The sequence below is a fragment of the Brienomyrus brachyistius genome, unplaced genomic scaffold (assembly GCF_023856365.1).
Source record: "Brienomyrus brachyistius isolate T26 unplaced genomic scaffold, BBRACH_0.4 scaffold32, whole genome shotgun sequence".
Taxonomy (NCBI): Eukaryota; Metazoa; Chordata; class Actinopteri; order Osteoglossiformes; family Mormyridae; genus Brienomyrus; species Brienomyrus brachyistius.
In genome coordinates, this window is record NW_026042307.1 from 187,782 (window position 1) to 203,064 (window position 15,283).

The window sequence follows — 15,283 nt, forward strand, 5'->3', positions numbered from 1 at the left end:
AAAAGATGCCAGTCATATCCCCCAGTCCGCTGAGAAGTTTAGGACCATAGGATTCTCGGGACAAGTGCAGCATATTCCAAAATCTGCTCCAGTGGAGATTAAGATAGGGGACAAAAATGTAAATATGCCCATACTAATATCAGAGCACACCCCAGTGAATTTGTTAGGCAGAGATGCTTTGTGTCAGCTGCAGATAGACATAAAATGTACAGAGGGGGGTGTAGAGGTGCTCAGTGGACAGTACAGCCTTATGCGACGAAATTTGTTGTTCCATAGAGGGCAGTGTAGTTTATATGGGATTGATGATATTACTGGAAAAATTTGGGAAATTTTAAAACAGTGGGGCCCATTTATATAGGAACAATATAGCAATAGGTTAAATTGGACCAGGAAAAACATATTTGTTTATTGCGATGGAGAAAAGTCTTTGATCCTGAAGTAAAGGGTGAGTAGGATCAGCTGATAGAGTCTCTGCCTGGCCGGGAGAAAGAAAGGATGTGCATGATAACAGACGGGATAATATTAGGCCCTGAGGGAGTAGCCATCCCGATACGGAAAACGGGAATAGTGGGAGAATGGTACAACATACCAGACACAGAGCCCCACATAGCGGTGGCTTTTAATCAGTCCATGCTGGATCTGGGAAAAATGATGCGGCAAGCAAAGCAGGTGGTTTGGGTGCCGACGATGCATGAAGGTGTGCAGGCAGCGGCAGGAGAAAAGATGTTGAGGATTCAGGGGAGTGCAAAGGTTGTAGGTGATTTGAAGTTAGACAACAGAGATTCGTGGCTGTGGAGCATGATAAGAGTACAGTGTGATGCAAAAGAAAATACAGAGGAATGCTGGCAGGAAATGGAAAGAGAAGTGCCTGAGCAGGTGTGGACTGCTCATGATACAGATGTAGGCCTAGTAAATTCAGCTAGCCCAGTGGAAATTTATCTTAAACCAGGGTGCACACCACCCTGGAAAAACCAGTACCCCTTGAAACCTGAGGCCGAGGAAGGTATAAGGGAAACAATAAAGGGATTACTGGATTCAGGGGTGTTGTTGCCTACCATTAGCTGCTGCAACACCCCCCTCTTGCCTGTGCCAAAGGCAGGAGGTGAAAAGTGGAGGCTGGTACATGATTTGCGTGCAGTAAATGAGGTAGTGGAGGATCAGACAGCAGAAGTTCCCAATCCACACACACTGTTGACAAATGTGCCCCCCAATGCAAAATGGTTTACAGTTGTGGATTTGTGTTCAGCGTTTTTCAGTGTGCCCCTTGCAGAACAGTCACAGTTTCTGTTCGCTTTCACCTACAGGGGTCAGCAGTATACCTACACGAGGATGCCACGGGGATTTAAGCATTCGCCGCATGTTTTTAATCAGGTGCTTAAGGCAGACTTAGATGGACTGAATTTAAAAAGTACAGTGATACAGTATGTGGATGATCTATTGTTGTGTGCTGAAACGCTGGCAGACTGCCACCAAGACTCAGTGCAGTTGCTGAAGGTCTTGGCGAAAGGGGGGCATAAGGTGTCCAAGGCCAAATTGCAGTACTGCCAAGAGCAGGTTACGTACTTGGGGCGTGAGGAAAGCTATAGCAGCAGAACAGCTAAAGGGGATCACTAAGGCTCTGTAGCCTATGACTGTGTCACAGATGCTGACTTTTTTAGGGATGACAGGATTCAGCATGGACTGGATTGAGGACTATGCTGTGAAGGTGGCACCGTTGTGGGCACTGATAAAAGAGGAGGGCCACACTAATTTGAAGGCCTCCTTAATTTGGACAAATGAGGCCTCAGTAGCATTTGAATCTATCAAGCAGGAGCTACAGAATGCACCTGCTCTGGGCCTCCCAGACTACAGCAAGCCGTTTTATCTGTATGTCGGGAACAGGAAGGACAGCTTTGGGACAGCCCTGCTGACTCAGGACTTGTGTCCTGGCAGATGGAAGCAGCCATTGGCATACTACAGCATGAAGCTGGACAATGTGGCTCAGGGATACCCACCCTGTTGCCAGGGAATGGTGGCTGCCTATTTAGGCTATGAAAAGGCCACTGCCATCACAATGGGTTATCCATTGACAATTTATACTTCACATAAGGTGGTGGACCTTAATGACAAAGGCAAATTTGTGTTGACCCCAGCACGGCAGCTAGCGTACTTTGCATTTCTCTCTTACCCGAATGTGACAATAAAGTGCTGCACTACAGTAAACCCTGCAGACAGCATTCCCCTGGAGGATGAGGGGCAGCCACATGAGTGTGTGGCAGAGTCTTTGGTTTACACTAAACTGAGACCAGACTTGGAGAGTTCTCCCATTGAAAATAGCGAGATGGTGTTGTTTGTGGACGGCTCATGTTGGAGAGATGGGGATGCCTTGAAGGCTGGGTTTGCTGTAGTTCAGGCACAGGGTGATGATTTTTACACTCTCGTTTCAGGGCCAGCGGCACAGCCATGTTCCAGTCAATTGGCGGAGCTAGGGGCTTTGGCTGAGGCGTGCCGGTGAGGACAACATAAGACGGTTACAATCTACACAGACTCTGCATACGCACACGGTGTATGCCATCTGTTTGGAGCAGTCTGGAAGCAAAGGGGGTTTCGCAAAAGTGACGGCTCCCCCATTCAGCATTATAATCAGATTTTGGAGTTGCTACACGCAATGATGCGTCCTAAGCGTTTGGCTATTGTTAAGTGTCAGGCCCACCGCAGAGGCCGTGATTTTGTTATTCAAGGAAATGCGGCCGCTGATGTGGCAGCCAGGGCAGCTGCCCAGGTCAGGACTGCTCATCTTTTGCCTATGGTGACTGTAGAGCTGGACCTTACTGTTTCTGATCTGGTGGCCCTGCAGGAGTGTGCGGGCCCCTATGAGGCCTCTGTGTGGATAAAAAGGGGGGCCTCTAAGGATGCTAATGGTCTGTATTGCAACCATGAGGGACTTTTGGCTGCACCTCTGTCTCTGGTGAACATTTTGATAACGGATGCGCATGGTCTTGACCATTGCGCAAGGGGGGAGGTGTTACGGAAAATTACACGACAAGGTTTCTGGGCACCTCAGATGCAAGCAATGGTGGATGCAAGGTTGTCAGAATGTGAGGTGTGCATTAAGAACAATGTATGCAAAGCACCGGAGGGGGGAGCGAGGCTGGGCGACGAGGCCGCGGAGGGGGACCCGCAGGCAACGTCCGACCGGGAGGGCCAGGACCCGCAGGCGCCCCCCGAGCCCCAGCGCAGGCGACGGAGGGCGAGCCAGGGGGAAGGGCGGGAGGGATCCTAGCCCGGCGTCTGTGTCCCCTCCCCTTATGGGACACGGACAGGAAGCCTCGCGGCCAAGGCCGGGCTCGCCGGGGTGAGGGCACCAGAGTCACCTGCAGGGTCCCCGAGGGGTCCCACTCAAGCTCCTCCACCTCCGAAGAGGGAGGAGCTTCGGTGGAGTCCTCAGGGACTACCTCGGGAACTAGGGCCGAAGGGATTGGAGGGGGATCGGGAGCTGGAGTCACAAAGGAAAGGGGATTAGGAATGGGGCCAGGGACCGGAGCTGCAGGCTGCTGCAGCGGGGGCACCTGCCTGGGAGCTGCAGGCTGAGGGAGCACCTCGGGCGTGGGCGCTGCAGCTGCAGGCTGGGGGAGTGCCTCGGGCGTGGGTGCTGGAGCTGCTGCAGGCGAAGGGGGCGCCGCTGGAGCTGCTGCAGGCGGAGGGGGCGCCTCGGAAGCTGCTGCAGGCGGAGGGGGCGCTGCAGGATCCGCTGCAGGCTGAGGGAGTTGAGCTGTCTGCGCAGTGGACAGCGGAGGCGGCTGCTCCGGTTGCGCAGGAGGCTGCGTAGGAGGCTGCGCAGGCGGCTGTTCCGGTTGCACAGGGGGCAGCGAAGGCGGCTGCCCGGGCTGCCCTGGAGGCAGGTCCCGTGAGGGCAGCATGGGTACGGCCCCTTTAAGATGTCGGGGCACTCATGGAATCGCGTCTCGTACAGGACCGGCCCCCTTATTGGCCAGCCGCTCAGGCCGGAAGTTATACCGCTCCAAGGGAGGCGGTAGCTCCGTGGCGGCGAGGAGCTGAGCTGCGATGGTGACTTCCAGATCGGCCAGGGAGTCCTCTCGTTCCCTGGTCGGAAGAGAAGCAGGGAGGAGCGTACATGCTCCCAGAGCGATCATGAGGGCGGTCGCTGGCTTCCTTTTCTTCTTCCTCCTGGCCATCACGGTGTTCGCGGAGGGTTGCTCCCTCTCCGCTAGAACGGAAGGCGGGGGAGCCACCTCCGCAACGCTGGGTGCGTCCAATCCCAACCTCTTTACCGTCAGTCTTTGGATGAGCTGGTAGAGGTGGGAACGCACTTCCTCCAGGCATTTCCCGTCCCCCGCAGGGGACATAGTCAGCAGGAGGTCGCAGCTATGGGTGGCTAGGTCCATCGCGACGGGGTCCTCCATCACGTCGGGCTGGCTAAGCCAATAGTGGGTCTCATGCAGCAGACCGAGCCGTTCGTTCGTGGTCTGCCGCTCTGCCTCTTTGGTTAGTTCTGTCATTCTGTCACGCGACGTGTGTGCAGGTAAGGCTCACGGACAGGCAGGCAGGCAAGGAAGCAGGCAAGACAGGCAAGGTACGGGGAAAACGGGGATTTAATAATACTACGGGGAGCAGGAAACATCAGACGCCAACTAACATCAATGACAGACAATGGGAACAGGTCAGACCAGGACTTAAATACACAGGACTTAATCAAAATAACTAGACACAGCTGGGTACAATCGGGAACGAACACGTGGGTAAGCAGGGGGGCGTAGCACACACGAGGAGCGGACGGGCCGGGCATCACAGAAGGATCCAATGTATACAGTATATAGATGCGATTGGCCAGCCAAGGGGCATTCCAGAGAAATATAAGGCGAGAAGTGAGATAGCTGCTGATTTCGAATGAATATTTATTTGGCCTACTCCTAACAAAAATGTGGAATGGATAAATTATTTGTACTATAATCAGCAGAGGTTTACCAACTATACTCAGGAGGCACTCACATCTCTGGGGGAGCAGCTTCAGGCCACCAGTCTGATGACCTGTCAGAACACAATGGCCCTGGATTGGCTCCTGGTAGAAAAAGGGGGAGTGTGTGTGCTGTTTGGGGATCAGTGCTGTACGTTTATTCCTAATAATACAGCCCCGGATGGTTCCTTTACTGAGGCTATGAGAAAGTTGCAGGGGTTACAGGATGAGATGGCAAGTAATGCAGGACAACATGACGGGTTGTTTGACTGGTGGTATGATATGTGGGGAAATTGGCAGCAAGACCTTATGAAAGCACTCTGTGTGGGTGCTGTGCTCATTTTTGCTCTGCTACTAATCTTTTGTTGTGTAGTTCCTCTTGTTCGCTCCCTAGTGGGGAGAGCACTGTCCCGGCAGGTGACTATAGCTGCAATGTCTAGAGTGGTGGGAGGACCGTTTGGAGCGGCATCCTCCTGGACCAACACGGAAACGGATGGCGACATAGACACCTAGCATGCAGTCCTGTCCATAGCTGAAGTTCGGCCGTTCCGTGTGTGAATACTCCGAGCAGGAGACCTGCAGCATGCCTGCCTCCCATGACATCTGGGATTTTTTCTGATTAGGACAGACTGTCCGTTATAATTGTCTGCAATGTTATTAGTTAACCTTTTACTTATCTTTGTATTACATATATCTGTTTTTGTATTGGGTTTGTAGTAGATTTTGTAGTCCTGCTGTATATGCAATATATCCAGGGGAGGTCATTGTATGGCGATCCTCCCCTCCCTTCCTGATGTACCCCCTGTGCTGCTGTTGGTTGATTCTCAGTGTTAGTAGTTTGTGAGCCATGCCTGCCATGGACCCCGAAGGGGGGCCGTGCCTGTGGCGGACTGGGAGTGGAATTTCCCTAGGCTGGATGGACAGGATTATGTGTGGGACTCCTTGGAGTCACAAAGGGGGGAAATATATGGAATATTATTTAGCACTATATAACGTAGAATACAAGTATTATGATATTATTGAAAAGTATGCCAAATATCCATGGTGTAATCATTACAATGTAAACATTATAATGTAATCAACACAATGTAATCAACTGAGTATCTATTTGCACCTTTTGTTAGTCTGAGTTTCTGTTAGCTACATTATGTTAGTCCTGAACCTATGAATATTCACTTTTATTAACGTATATTTTAACACTATGTTAAAGGACAAATACACTGCGTTCCAAATTATTATGCAAAAAGTGTTTAGGAGTGATAAGGTAAGATTTTTTTTGTTTGTCAGTTGAACTCATGGATGGTGATATGTGTCGGAGCTCTTTATATCACTGAAAGCAGTTGCAGACACCTGTGCTAATTAGTTTGGCAGGTGTGTCCAATTAAAGGCAACACTACTTAAGAAGGCTGTCCCACATTATTAAGCAGCCTACATTTTCAACCAAAATGGGAAAGAAAAAGGACCTGTCGGCTGCTGAGAAGCAACAAATTGTTGAGTGTTTAGGTCAAGGCATGACAACAATCAACATTGCCAAGACATTTCATCGCGATCATCGCACAATCAAGAAGTATGTAGCTGATTCAGAGCACACACGTGTGTGTGCTGATAAGGGAAAAGAACAGCTGCAAAAATGCCTTGTCTTAGCAGCAGACACGTTTTTGAAGCTGCTGGTGCCTCCAACGTGCCCCGAACAACAAGATGCAGGGTCCTCCAGAGGTTTGCAGCTGTGCGTAAGCCATCCTTTCGACCTCCCCTATCCACTGCACACAAGCAGAAACGGCTTCAGTGGGCCAAACAATACATGAAGACTGACTTCAAAACTGTTTTGTTCACCGATGAGTGCCATGCAACCCTCGATGGTCCAGATGGATGGAATGGTGGATGGCTGGTTGATGGCCATCCCATACAAACAAGGCTACGGCGCCAACAAGGAGGAGGTGGAGTAATGTTTTGGGCTGGAATCATGGGGAGAGAGATTGTCGGCCCCTTTAGGATCCCTGACGGGGTAAAAATGACATCCATAAAGTATGTGGAGTTTCTCAAAGCGCAGTTCCTGCCATGGTTCAAAAAGAAGAACCGTGCATTCCGCAGCAAGATCATTTTCATGCATGATAATGCACCGTCTCATGCTGCAAAGAACACATCTGCATCTCTGGCTGCTATGGGCATAAAAGGGGACAAACTTATGGCGTGGCCCTCATCCTCCCCTGACCTCAACCCTATTGTGAACCTCTGGAGCATCATCAAAAGGAGGGTCTATGATGGTGGGAGGCAGTTCACATCTAAGCAACAGCTCTGGAAGGCTATTCTGTCCTCATGCAAACCAATTGAAGCAGATACCATCCAAAACCTGACACATTCAATGGATGGGAGAGTTCAGAAGCTCCTTTCTAACAAGGGGTCCTATGTGTAAATGCAACATCACCTATAATAAAGTTTTGACTTGAATACTGTTTGATTTCAGTTTGTAATAACCTGCTATTGCTTATAATTACACAACTGACCATTTTTTGTTCTTTATAAAAATGAAAAGTTTGGAAACTCTGTTGTGCATTATAATTTGGAACGCAATGTATATTATCAACCTTTTAGTTAGACAATGTGTAAAAGGCTGAAACTGCCAAGGTTTACTACTGAAGGAAGGGATTCGCCTGAGTTCACCAGAAGTTCACGGCTGAGCATTTTTAAAAAACCAAGTGGAGCTGCTCACGCCACCATTATGTTCAGCCGAGAGACCAAACGGTAAAAGAAATGATGGACAAATTTATCACCTAGGGGTGTGGATTAAGGGAAAAAACAATTATTGTGAATGGCTGAAGGAATGATGATGCTTAAGTGACGAGATATTGTTAAATGATAAGAACTTGTATAAAAATTGGTGTAAAACAGTACTGGACACACTTTTACGTGTCCGGCCTTGATTGTAACTTCATTGTTGCAATAAAGACTGAATTTTGGATACTGCACAAGCGGACCTCTGACTTCTGATTTGGCAGGGAAGGAGAAAAAAAACCACGACAGAATTTTCCTGTGGACTCTCCTTTTGGATTTCGCTAGATTACCCTTACTGGACTGGTTGCTTTGGATTTACCTGCTCTCCCGGCGAGTTGCCCTGTTTTGACTGTTATCTTTTGTCTGCCAGTTTGATTTTGCTTATTTGTTCAGTAAATGCCCCGTTTGTGTTCTTATGGATGTCTGTACTTGTGCACCGTTGCCTGTCCTGACAAACGGTAAAGGTGTATCATCATCATACAAACATGAGATCAGTATTTAACTTGTGTGTTTCATTACTTGTTCTGTCAGTAGTTCTTTAGTCACAAAGATTTACTGAATTAGCAGATATAGTGACAAATACAGTAACTCGATTCATTAATGATGAACGAATGTGAGATTAGTATGAAGGCCTACTTAGACTTAGGTTGTGTTTAATTAATACATGAGTAATAGCATAATACTACATTTTTTATGCCCCCTCAACTAAAGTGCTTTGTTCCGTAATGCAGAGGAGGTAATCAGACTACCAGGTAATGATTACTATTTACTAGATATCTACTAGATAGTCAACGGAAGTAATGGATTGAAACAAAACATTTTGCGTAAGACTGATTATTACCCTTCCTTATACAGTTCAAATAAGGGATTTATTCGACAGCATCGTCCTGAGTGCTGATGTTTGGGGCACAAGGTGAAGCAGGCAGTTACAGCAGTCATCTACGACACCAGATCAGGAAAAGAAAAATGAAATTCATGATTTCGAGATGACTCTGATATCGACTATCGAAGTTAATTTTCTATTTATCGTATTGGCTAAGATTGTCACGCGTCACGCTGTCCCGCTGAGGTGCGTTTCCAAGCAGATGACATAAATTGCCCCAATTTACGTAGTCAGTAGCGCTATATAAGTTGAGGCACAGTTCTAGAACTCGGATATTTCATCTTCACGCCCATTTAAACCGACGTTTTCTGCAACACGGATCAATTGTGCACTGGCTAGAACTTAAATTCGACATATCTCTCTAGTCTGTCATTTGTACAGTGGAAGAGATTTTTTTGTGACAGTTCCTGCAGGCTTTTGGGTGCAAGTCAGAAAAGCAAAATGCATAAGTTCGTTCGCAACTTAACCCGGCTGCAACAAGTTTCTCTGCGACCCTTGTTTCAGGGCCTATCCCACAGCCCGGTAGCACCCGGACCCTGGACTGGGAAGGGGAGTCCTAGCCTGTGTCATGTGAGCACATCAGCAGTGGCCAGGCAGGACAATGCAGTGCGTCCACAGCAGCCCGAAAACTCAGATCCTTTCCAAGACAAGTCCATCGGGCTGGTCCAACGCTTTAAGAAAACCCTGAAGCAGTATGGGCCAGTCATGATACCTGTGCACCTGGTGACGTCCTCCATCTGGTTCGGGGCGTTTTACTATGCAGCCATGAAGTAAGTGAACCGCAGTTGTGAGGAGGACTTGGAGTCAGTGTCATAGGTTAGAGACAGCACTAGAGGTTTGCATTTGGCTTAACATCAGAGGGCAGGTGGGGCTTCTGGGTTGAGGTCTGACTGTCGTACCTTAAAAAAAGCAGCACAATAGCGATGTGATACCAAGTATGAATGGTTTTGTGTTCTGGAGAGAATGTCTCACAGAAAATAAAGTGTGTTCATGTATTGTGAGATGGGTAATATGAGTGACTTTGCCACTGGGCCCCAACCCCCAATTGCTTGAGGGACTTGCTTTCTCTCAAAAATATATCTTGTTTGGATAAGAAGCATCTGCTAAGTAAGTAAATGTTTCTGTCTTGATCTGCAGGGGTGTGAATGTGGTCCCCCTACTTGAGCACGTCGGCCTCCCAGAGAAGGTCGTCAAGCTCATGGAGGAATCCCAGAGTGGACATGCCATCACCGCCTTAACCCTATACAAGGTGAGGGTCCCAGCATGCCTGGATGGGGGCTGTTTGTAAGAAGCCCCCAGGTTCTGCGCGAGTGTTTAGGTAAGTGAGCACTTACTGATGTATTCTCTAATAATCTTGTAGATTGCCACTCCAGCCAGGTACACTGCCACACTGGCAGGGACATCCATCGCTGTGAGATATCTGCAGAAACTTGGCTTCATGTCAACTGTGCCCCCAGCCAAGAACAACATGCAGGACAAAGTGGAAGACCCTATGGATCGTGGGTCAGGGAAAATGGATAAAACTAAATAAAGGCTGCAGCAGATCAATGCACACAAATATGTAGGCCTACTATACAATAGTAAAAAAAGACTTTTTGATAACATTTTTGTTTTTTTGTATTGCTTTAAATTAACATGACATGCCAACAAATGAACATACTGCATCTTTAATATTGTGATTATAAATGCATATGATAATTAATAAGCTAATGTCCCCCCTCCCCACACACACACACTCTGGCTTTGTACCTGACAGGGCTCCCCATCTACTCTGATTCTGATTTAACCCCTGCCTGAAGTTTAAACTTTAATTGTATTGTATGCATTTAAAGTATACCTATGTCCTACTTACCCACTAAAATACAATAAAACTAATCTCTTTTCAAGGTTAACATGCATTGCACACATTGTTACAGCAAGATTGCAGAGGAGAGCCAAATTAGTAAAAATAATAATATGAAAGATTCGCATTGATAAAATACAAGACACTTCTGTCGCAATATTCTTACTATGCAGGCGCTCCTCTACTTACGAACCTTTAACTTTTGAAATTTCAGACATACCAACGAAGAGGACTGTAAATCCAAATCTTGTTCGTTGGGCACCCGATTCCTCTCCGCAACATCAAAGTTTGTTCTGCACACCAATTCCGCCTAGCATGCCTTCTGGCCACTACTCAGCGTAGCGTCCGTACTCCCAGCATCCTAGTTCTTTGTACTTGTGTATTGGTAAGATGTGCTCTCGAGATCAAAGTTTACTTCGTTTTTGTTGTGAAATATTCTGTGCATCAATTATCCATTTTTGTTTTATGTATCATTAGTAATATGTTTTAGGGTAAGTAAACATGTATTGACTTTATATCATACTGTCATACCCCGGTCGTCCGATCCTCTCGTGTATTTAAGTCTGCATTAAATTATGTTTCTCCAGTCTGATCATTAACATCTTGATGTTGTTTTCATGTTCCTGAGTATGATTACCTGAAATAAACCCCATATTCACCTGATTTTGCCAGCTCCTGTGCTGCTCCTGTGCTGCTTCCCCGCATCGAATGCGTGACAGAATGCTCAGAAATATCCTGTCACACTGACTTAAATACACAAGACTAATTAACACAACTAGAAACAGCTGATGATACGGGGAATCCACACGAGTTAGTGAGGGGGGCGTGGCACACAGGAAGATCAGCATGACCCATACTTACTTATGCATGTAGATTTGAGTACCCTTAAAATGATGTTGAATAAAGACTTATGAACATTTCAAGTTAGGAATGGCTGTTCGGAACGTATCGCGGTCGTAAGGAGAGGAGCGTCTGTATTTCCACTCAAAATCTTAGAGTAAACATAATGCAAACTCAGAGAGGAAAATAAAATAGTCAGCAGTTTTAACCCAGACAAAGCAGTGGATTCTGAAAATATTCAAAATTTCAAAACATAAAACACTACAATGCACAACTTAAAAACTGAGTACAGGAATATGTATAAAAAAACTTTGTGACGTACCTCAAAGGTATAGCGGAGGTCAGCAGGGTAACTAAGGTTCAGCGCATACATGAGAGCAAACAGCATAGCCACACCAAAGGCTACATTTCCCAGGTCTTCCAACACTTTGATGCCTTCAAGGACAATTCCAATTTCATCTGGTTGATCATCTGAAGCATATGTATCTGCATATCTGGCATGATATATGTTACCCTGGTACCTTGGGCGGAGCTTAATTCTCCCCCTCTGACGTCATAAGAGGAAGTGGCGTATCCTAGATTCTGATTGGTCAAGGGTTTATGTCCATATATGGTATCAATACATGCTTATGCCACGTGTTGCCGATAGGGGGGTTTGGGAGATTAAACTTTAATAGAATAGAAATACATTACATGTATTTATTAATGTGCTTTTTTATGTTACGTTTTTAAGGTATAATAAAACATAGAGCAGGGGCAGGGTGTGGCTCAGTGGGCTAAGCCTGTGCGCCTGTAATCAGAAGGTCGCAGGTTCAAACCCAGCCTCAGCCTGTGGGTCCTTGAGCAAGGCCCTTAACCCCCAGCTCCCTGGGCGGTGCTACAGGTGGCAGCCCTTCGCAGACAACTTCCTCTACGAAAAAAGAACAAGTTGTGGGAGGCATAAAGACAATTTCCCTACAGGGATCAATAAAGGTGTCAATTATTATTATTAGGATGTTGGCAAGCTAGTGCATACACGTTCAGCGGGGGCGTCCGTCCGGCCCGTAGCCGCGTGTTGTTAGTAAGCGCCGCGGCGTATTTTAAAAGAAAGCACACAAATGTTTTAAAGAAGAAAGCACCCAAATATTTTAAAGAAGAAAGCACTTTTTAAAAGTTTTTAAAATGTTTTTGAAGTACGTAGCTAAATACCGCTCACTAGTTCCTGCAGCTATTAAATTAATAATGCGCTGGGTGTATTTGCACGTGGCATAAGCATGTATTGATACTATATATGGACATAAACCCTTGACCAATCAGAATCTAGGATACGCCACTTCCTCTTATGACGTCAGAGGGGGAGAATTAAGCTCCGCCCAAGGTACCAGGGTAACATATATCATGCCAGATATGCAGATACATATGCTTCAGATGATCAACCAGATGAAATTGGAATTGTCCTTGAAGGCATCAAAGTGTTGGAAGACCTTGGAAGTGTAGCTTTTGGTGTGGCTATGCTGTTTGCTCTCGTATGCGCTGAACCTTAGTTACCCTACTGACCTCCGCTATACCTTTGAGGTACGTCACAAAGTTTTTTTATACATATTCCTGTACTCAGTTTTTAAGTTGTGCATTGTAGTGTTCTATGTTTTGAAATTTTGAATATTTTCAGAATCCACTGCTTTGTCTGGGTTAAAACTGCTGACTATTTTATTTGCATTATGTTTACTCTAAGATTTTGAGTGGAAATACAGACGCTCCTCTCCTTACGACCGCGATACGTTCCGAACAGCCATTCCTAACTTGAAATGTTCATAAGTCTTTATTCAACATCATTTTAAGGGTACTCAAATCTACATGCATAAGTAAGTATGGGTCATGCCGATCTTCCTGTGTGCCACGCCCCCCTCACTAACTCGTGTGGATTCCCCGTATCATCAGCTGTTTCTAGTTGTGTTAATTAGTCTTGTGTATTTAAGTCAGTGTGACAGGATATTTCTGAGCATTCTGTCACGCATTCGACGCGGGGAAGCAGCACAGGAGCTGGCAAAATCAGGTGAACATGGGGTTAATTTCAGGTAATCATACTCAGGAACATGAAAACAACATCAAGATGTTAATAATCAGACTGGAGAAACATACTTTAATGCAGACTTAAATACATGAGAGGATCGGACGACCGGGGTATGACAGTATGATATAAAGTCAATACATGTTTACTTACCCTAAAACATATTACTAATGATACATAAAACAAAAATGGATAATTGATGCACAGAATATTTCACAACAAAAACGAAGTAAACTTTGATCTCGAGAGCACATCTTACCAATACACAAGTACAAAGAACTAGGATGCTGGGAGTACGGACGCTATGCTGAGTAGTGGCCAGAAGGCATGCTAGGTGGAATTGGTGTGCAGAACAAACTTTGATGTTGCGGAGAGGAATCGGTTGCCCAACGAACAAGATTTGGATTTACAGTCCTCTTCGTTGGTATGTCTGAAATTTCAAAAGTTAAAGGTTCGTAAGTAGAGGAGCGCCTGCATAGTAAGAATATTGTGACAGAAGTGTCTTGTATTTTATCAATGCGAATCTTTCATATTATTATTTTTACTAATTTGGCTCTCCTCTGCAATCTTGCTGTAACAATATGTGCAATGCATGTTAACCTTGAAAAGAGATTAGTTTTATTGTATTTTAGTAGGTAAGTAGGACATAGGTATACTTTAAATGCATACAATACAATTAAAGTTTAAACTTCAGGCAGGGGTTAAATCAGAATCAGAGTAGATGGGGAGCCCTGTCAGGTACAAAGCCAGGATGTGTGTGTGTGGGGAGGGGGGACATTAGCTTATTAATTATCATATGCATTTATGATCATAATATTAAAGATGCAGTATGTTAATTTGTTGGCATGTCATGTTAATTTAAAGCAATACAAAAAAACAAAAATGTTATCAAAAAGTCTTTTTTTACTATTGTATAGTAGGCCTACATATTTGTGTGCATTGATCTGCTGCAGCCTTTATTTAGTTTTATCCATTTTCCCTGACCCACGATCCATAGGGTCTTCCACTTTGTCCTGCATGTTGTTCTTGGCTGGGGGCACAGTTGACATGAAGCCAAGTTTCTGCAGATATCTCACAGCGATGGATGTCCCTGCCAGTGTGGCAGTGTACCTGGCTGGAGTGGCAATCTACAAGAAGATTAGAGAATACATCAGTAAGTGCTCACTTACCTAAACACTCGCGCAGAACCTGGGGGCTTCTTACAAACAGCCCCCATCCAGGCATGCTGGGACCCTCACCTTGTATAGGGTTAAGGCGGTGATGGCATGTCCACTCTGGGATTCCTCCATGAGCTTGACGACCTTCTCTGGGAGGCCGACGTGCTCAAGTAGGGGGACCACATTCACACCCCTGCAGATCAAGACAGAAACATTTACTTACTTAGCAGATGCTTCTTATCCAAACAAGATATATTTTTGAGAGAAAGCAAGTCCCTCAAGCAATTGGGGGTTGGGGCCCAGTGGCAAAGTCACTCATATTACCCATCTCACAATACATGAACACACTTTATTTTCTGTGAGACATTCTCTCCAGAACACAAAACCATTCATACTTGGTATCACATCGCTATTGTGCTGCTTTTTTTAAGGTACGACAGTCAGACCTCAACCCAGAAGCCCCACCTGCCCTCTGATGTTAAGCCAAATGCAAACCTCTAGTGCTGTCTCTAACCTATGACACTGACTCCAAGTCCTCCTCACAACTGCGGTTCACTTACTTCATGGCTGCATAGTAAAACGCCCCGAACCAGATGGAGGACGTCACCAGGTGCACAGGTATCATGACTGGCCCATACTGCTTCAGGGTTTTCTTAAAGCGTTGGACCAGCCCGATGGACTTGTCTTGGAAAGGATCTGAGTTTTCGGGCTGCTGTGGACGCACTGCATTGTCCTGCCTGGCCACTGCTGATGTGCTCACATGACACAGGCTAGGACTCCCCTTCCC

General features: G+C 46.2%; 3 protein-coding genes across 29 annotated transcripts in view; 2 read left to right on the forward strand and 1 right to left on the reverse strand.

The window, feature by feature from the left end:
* The window catches only part of LOC125721112 (pantothenate kinase 3-like), a 341,923-nt gene that overhangs the window by 144,170 nt on the left and 182,470 nt on the right, over positions 1-15,283 (reverse strand). The window lies entirely within an intron of this gene.
* The window catches only part of LOC125721116 (pantothenate kinase 3-like), a 355,646-nt gene that overhangs the window by 110,660 nt on the left and 229,703 nt on the right, over positions 1-15,283 (forward strand). The gene's annotated exons all lie outside the window — the stretch shown is intronic.
* Positions 9,051-10,140, forward strand: LOC125721077 (uncharacterized protein C18orf19 homolog A-like). The gene is made up of 3 exons (XM_048997015.1): positions 9,051-9,379; positions 9,747-9,858; positions 9,970-10,140. The coding sequence occupies exons 1-3, from the start codon at positions 9,051-9,053 to the stop codon at positions 10,138-10,140; spliced, it is 612 nt and encodes a 203-aa protein (XP_048852972.1).